Below are 6,332 nucleotides of genomic sequence, written 5' to 3' on the forward strand. Positions count from 1 at the left end.
TCCTCCTCCTCCTCCTCCTCCTCCTCCTCCTCCTCTTCTTCTTCTTCTTGTTATTCTTCTTATTTTCTTCTCCTGATATTTTTTTCTAGAACTAACCTAACTAACACAGTAGTAACTAACCTAACTAACCCTAGTAACTAACCTAACTAACAGTAGAAAAAACTGAAAAAACAAAGGGGAGAGGATCACCGGAGTAGGGCGGTGGGGCGACGGTTCTTCTTCTTCTTCTTCTCCCCCTTTTCTTCTTCTCCTCTTCTTCTTATTATTCTTCTTCTTTTCTTCTCCTAATAATTTTTTTCTAGAACTAACCTAACTAACACACTAGTAACTAACCTAACTAACACACTAGTAACTAACCTAACTAACCCTAGTAACTAACCTAACTAACAGTAGAACAAAATGAAAAAAACAAAGGGGAGAGGCTCACCGGAGTAGGGCGGCGGAGCGGCGGGCGGCGAGGCCGAGGGTGGGGCGGGGCGGCGAGGGCGGTGGGGGTCGGGGGCGTTAACAGTGGCGGCGGTTGGGGTCGGGGGCGAGGTGGAGTGGCAGAGAGAGTGAGGTGGGGGTGCGGGCCGTTAGGCAGCGTTTGATTTGCCGTCTGCCAGCGGACGACAAAGATTCTTTGCCGTCTACTGGCGGAAGACAATGAGGTGGGGCTGGTGGGCCATTAGGTTTTAGGCCTCCATTGGACCCCACCCACCTTTTTGCCGTCTGCTAGCGATTCTTTGCCGTCAGCCGGCGGACGACAAAGAATTGGCCGTTGGCAACTAGGCTCTTCGCCGTCCGTTTTTCATACACAGATGACAAAGGCCTTCTTTGTCGTCTGCTAGCAGACGACAAAGAGCTGACTGATGGTAAATTCTCTGTTTCCAGTAGTGGCAACACCAAACTTCAGTCGTAAGAACGTGATCCAGCAGATTGCTTCCTACAACATTAGATATGAGAAAGTTTGGTGTTAACCAGTGCTGCCCCCACTTTGCCCCACCCCTACGCACCATCCTCGGCTACCTCACTTCTTGCTGACGGGCAAGAGTGTGGCAAACTGGGCGGACCAAGGACTATCGCACAACCAATTTTAGTTTCATGCCGCGGATGCTTGGAACTTATGAATTTATTATGTTCAAAATGCTCTCCAGTAAATAACCATACGGATATAGGTTAAAAAGTTACCATTTTGATAGTAGTTTGTGTGAATTCGCAAAAAGTGGTTGATCTTTTTACAAAATGCAGAACCGGTACCATTTTCACCATAGTATGTGAATTTGACAAAAGTATGACCTTACGGGTTACATTTTGTAGAAATTTTGAAAACTGCTAGATGGATTTGTTAAACTGTAGATGAGATGCGCTTTGAAGTTTATGATTTTCATAATAGTCATCGAACAAACAATGTCGCACACACCGGATGGTGTTACCACGGTTATGCACAGAGCGTCAGTTCCGATGGAAGTCGCGCCTAGGAGGACGTCGATGTTCGTAGCCGCCTCGCGTCAAATTAAACTCATCACCTTGGGATTGACCATATTTGGATTCACTGTGATTAGATGGATAATGTGCTCATCGCCGGCGAGGACCGAAAGACGGATAAGGGCATCTCCAATGGTTGTAAGATAGTTGTTAGTAGATTTTGCCACATAGGATTTTTGATGATGTGTCATACAATAAATAAGAAAAGAGAGGAAGGTTGTATGTACATGAACCAACACCCCTTGCACAAGCTCCAATGTAGAATGAAAGAACACCTTATTTATTAGCTCACATCCTATTGGGTAAACTAGATAATACAACCCATTAAAGTTATTGTATGTTAAGGTGTTGGTTGATGACATGATATATTTTACCAACAAGCTAACATACAAACTATTGAAGATTCCCTAAGCGGCAAGTGGGCATCGTGTTGAAATAGATGACGTGGAATGTATGTGTTGGAAGAGGGGGTCTCCAGCCATGCTCATTGGTTTGTGATATGTTTTTCTCATATTGCAACACACCAACACGTTTGCTAGCGATACTAGAAAAGACCGGAGGAAGTACTAGTGATTTTTTGCGAACCAACCTGTGTTGAGTTGGTTAGGTGGACAGGGGTATCCTCAACCCATCAGGGTTCAAATCCTGGTGCTTGCATTATTCCTGGATTTATTTCAGGATTTCCGGCGATGCGCTTTCAGTGAGAGGAGACGTTCCCGTCGACGACGAGGCGCCTACGGTGGCTTTGTAAATCTCAAGATGATATGTCGGCTCAGTCTCTCGAAGGTGCTCGTGGGGATAGGGTGTGCCTATATACATTCATAGGGGTGAGTGTATGCGCGTGTATATGAGCGCTTGTGTCTGTACTGATGCTAAAAAAAAGTAGTAGTGGTTTTTCCTTGCGAGAAGCGAATCGTGAAAGCGCACCAAGGTCCGTTCTGCCCACGGCCCCTCGACGCCGTGCCGTGCCGGCGGCGTCAACCGTCGATCGTCGAGCGCGAGCTGATCGTCTCCACCTCCCCAGGCCGTCCGTAACTGACATGTGCGCCCACGTTCGCCGTGGACCCGGCGGGTCAGCGTCCGGGGCCCGTCCCACGAGAAAGCCACGTTCCAGACGGCCCTTCTTTCCCGGAAACCTATGCGCCACGGGAGCTCCGCCGTGCCTCCTCCCACCTGAACCAGCAAACACGTGGGCCCCACCTTGAGCGCCGGGCCCGCGCCCAGCGACCCGGCGTGCTCGCCCTCGGGGCCGGCTTTCCTTGTCGCCGTTCGAAATTCGAATTGAATGCCCACGCGCGGAGCGGAAACGGACTCCAAACCCCCCGGAGAAAAAGACAACGGCTACCTCCCCCACTACTTGTGCTTCCGTTTTGTCTCGTCTCGATCAGCCGGCCTCATTCTTCGTCGGTCGTCACTCTCCCCGCACCCGCAGAGCCAGCCAAGCAGGAGCTCCAGCCCGGACGTGTAACGACTGACGAGAGCGTGAGGGCGTCGATGGGGAAGTGGATCAAGTCGCTGGTGGGCCTCAAGGCGCCGTCGGCGTCCGCGGCGCCGGGGAAGGGCCGGAAGTGGAGCCGGCTGTGGCGGAGCGGGTCCTCGTCCGCGTCCAGGGACGGCGCCGGGGGCTGCGAGGCGTCCTCGACCACGTCGTCCGCCAGCGGGATCGGCTCCGTCGTGGCCGCCGTGGCGCGCGCGCCGCCCCGGGACTTCCGCGTGATCAGGCAGGAGTGGGCCGCCATCCGCATCCAGGCCGCCTTCCGCGCCTTGCTGGTAACCAACGCGCAGATTCCTCCATGATTTCGTGCTACTACGTATTCGGATCTGATGCGATACTGGTATTGATGAACTGATGATCTGTCGCGCGGTTGATCAGGCGAGGCGGGCGCTGAAGGCGCTGCGGGGCATCGTGCGGCTGCAGGCGCTGGTGCGTGGCCGGCTGGTGCGGAGGCAGCTCGCCGTCACGCTCAGCCGCATGGAGGCGCTGCTGAGGGTGCAGGAGCGCGCCATGGAGCGCCGGGCGCGCTGCTCTGCCGACGCGCACTCACAGGACGCGCCCGGCGACCGCAACGGCCGCGCCGACCCTCTCAGGGAAACCGAGGTACACATCTTTTTGGATTGAATGTGCATTTTCAATGCTTGCTTCGATCAACGACTCGTGCAGCGCTCGGTAATGTCGAGAATGTAGTTTTCGTTCCTGCAAATTTGATAGAATCGCTCCATTCCTTGTGGCAAGAATTTGATGGTTTTTTTAGACACGACAAGAATTTGATGATGAATTAGATTAAGGCTGAGCTTTCTGTCAAAAAAAAGGCTGAGCTGGGCCTTCCTGTGACATAATATGGGCCACCAGTTTATTAGTTTAACACTGGCGCATGGGCTGTGTTGTTGAGTCCAGTCCACTCTTCGATTTCTGGCCCCTGGGCTATGTTGTTGCCTCAACACATGGTTCTGTTGCTCAAAACACACACACACACACACATGGTTCTAAAAAACACAAACACACACATTTACAGGTTTTAAAACTACACAAATATACTTTTCCTCCAAAACAACGCCATTAGTGATTTTAATTTAGATCTGAATTCAAGTTACGAGTTAAGAAAGATTGCCATGCTCACATATTTGAATCCAGTTGGTAATAATTAATTACTTGTGCAAACCAAATTTGATTCGAGCATGAGGTTTGGAGATCGCTTCGCTTCCAGGATGTGAATTCAGAGATAATTCTGTAGATGGAAATCACCATCTGAATGCTTGACTACACTATGTGTTTACAAAAGGCAGTTTAATTAGCGGAAGAGTTTTGATGAAGTGTACTAGGTTCTTACTTTTCAACTCGTCTATGTTTTTTTTAGAACGGCTCATGTATAATTTGAGAGGTTTGCACTTGTTCTTAAAAAGAAAAGGATGTGTGAATATGCCTACTTTTATCTGAAAAGGACTTCTGCCAGTATGACTAAGATTGACATTGACAGTTAAACTTCCTTTGTTTTGGGTGATGATTGAGTCCATTATAAGATTGTTATTTGTGCTTTCACATGTAACATGCTTGTTTGAATCGATCCTTGTAGTGACGATGTTAGGTGAGAAAAGCAATACGTATACACCAATGAGGCCTTATGCAGTTAGTGATTGCCCACCATGTTTTAAGTTCAGAACACAACTTACACACAATGGAGCTCAGAGGACATGTTGACATTTATGTGAGTTAATTAGGATAACCAAGTAATAACATATTTGGTGTTCTCACTGGTGGAATTATGTAAGTTGATTAGGAAATGTGGCGTCAAACTTGTTTGTGACAGATTAGCTGACATTCTTAGCACTGCAGGAACGGTGGTGTGACAGGCAAGGTTCTGTCAACCAAGTAAAATCAAGAATGCACATGAAACATGAGGGCGCAGTGAAGAGACAAAGGGCAATTGCTTATGCTCATTCTCACCAGGTATATGCTGAACCAATGAGAATTTTCTAATACGTACGCACCTTACATTTGAGACTGATCTTTATTTCTTCACTTCTTTTATTTATTTAATTAATTATTTTTGCACATAATTCTTTCAGGGTCGGAGTTCTAGATACAGTGGAAGGTCAAGCTCCCCTGCAAGCTCTCTCAGGAACCATGAATCTTACATAGAAGGATGGATGGCAACAAAGCCTTGGGAGAGCACGCATATGGACTCAAACCTCGGCGAGTCGCGTCGTCTGCATAGCTACAAGGAGAAGATGAACTTTGAAGATTCCAAATATTCATGTGCTGGCTCCATCAAGATCAGAAGAAACAACGACTCGACCAGGGTTGAAACAATGCCTCCTCCGGCACTCTCGGCTTCCTCGTCGGACTTTGGGTGCGACGAGAGCTCTCCGTCGACATCTTCGGTGACCCCGGGATACTCTACCAACACCTTGGCATCGGAGGCAAGATCCGACGGTGGTGGAGGGCCGGGGTACATGAGCTTGACCAAGGCTGCCAAAGCAAGGCTGGAGGACGTCGGCGGCAGTCGGAGAGGGCCGTTCCAGCTGCAGAGGCAGCGGTCTGGGGGCGTGCCGTATTACAGCAGAAGGGTGGCGCTCTCCTCGTTGGACTCCGAGAGCAACGCCGGCTCCGATGTCTCGGCCGCCGCGAGGAGGTTGAACAGCTTGTCTCTGAAAGGGCAGAGCATGACCCGAAGCTTGGACAAGGAGAACTACAATTATTAATCCCACTTATCTGCTCACATGGACAAACTAGTTTGCACCTCATATACTCCCTCCGTTCCAAAATAGATGACCCAAATTTATACTAACTTTAGTACAAAGTTAGTACAAAGTTGAGTCATCTATTTTGGAACGGAGGGAGTATAAATTTTCTTCATTCTGCTTCTGCTGTAGCGTTATGTGCACACACACATACCCAGTTCAAGTTCAACGCCTCATTGCATCAATAATAATAATATTCTAGGTGACATTGGTCAGAATGGAAAAGGTTCCCCAAGTCTTTGTGATTGTCCTGATCTAATACCGTTTTGTACTTTGTACCTATGTCAAAGGTTGAACCTCTGTTTGTCCCTCTAGGCTCTAGCTAACTGCGGTGTGGCAGGATCCATCTTCTTCTCTCTCGGATGCATGAGATCGAATCTCTTGGAAGAGTGAGGCGTCGGTCGGCAGCCGGCCGGTCCTTCCCCGCCTGGGAAAGAGATACAACGAACCTATAGGGCCATAGCTTCCACGACAAAGGCAGGGGAGGTAACATAGCGGTTCGTGCAACGCGCTAGGTGGCGCGTCTCGCGATTTGTGGTGGTCGGCATGGTACTTGCCAGACTTCAGGGTGGCGGGGGTGCTCGTCTACCGGTGGGGTGTGGTGGTTCTTCGGGCTCAATACATCT

At 49.4% G+C, this 6,332-nt stretch overlaps 1 protein-coding gene across 1 annotated transcript; it reads left to right on the forward strand.

Annotated features, from left to right (window-relative positions):
* The first annotated feature begins 2,804 nt into the window (after positions 1-2,804).
* LOC123097260 (protein IQ-DOMAIN 6) lies at positions 2,805-5,966 on the forward strand. Its single transcript, XM_044518968.1, has 5 exons — positions 2,805-3,237; positions 3,341-3,565; positions 4,799-4,912; positions 5,032-5,713; positions 5,809-5,966. The coding sequence occupies exons 1-4, from the start codon at positions 2,962-2,964 to the stop codon at positions 5,665-5,667; spliced, it is 1,251 nt and encodes a 416-aa protein (XP_044374903.1). The 5' UTR covers positions 2,805-2,961; the 3' UTR covers positions 5,668-5,713; positions 5,809-5,966.
* The last annotated feature ends 366 nt before the right edge of the window (positions 5,967-6,332 follow it).

This window comes from Triticum aestivum, chromosome 1B (assembly GCF_018294505.1).
Source record: "Triticum aestivum cultivar Chinese Spring chromosome 1B, IWGSC CS RefSeq v2.1, whole genome shotgun sequence".
NCBI classification, from domain to species: Eukaryota; Viridiplantae; Streptophyta; class Magnoliopsida; order Poales; family Poaceae; genus Triticum; species Triticum aestivum.

Excerpts from the sequence above, each read along its gene's own strand:
- LOC123097260 (XM_044518968.1), top strand. The coding sequence starts at position 2,962 with ATGGGGAAGTGGATCAAGTCGCTGGTGGGCCTCAAGGCGCCGTCGGCG. Across the intron at positions 3,238-3,340 it reads CCGCCTTCCGCGCCTTGCTG|GCGAGGCGGGCGCTGAAGGC; the intron begins GTAACCAACGCG and ends GCGGTTGATCAG. Across the intron at positions 3,566-4,798 it reads ACCCTCTCAGGGAAACCGAG|GAACGGTGGTGTGACAGGCA; the intron begins GTACACATCTTT and ends TTAGCACTGCAG.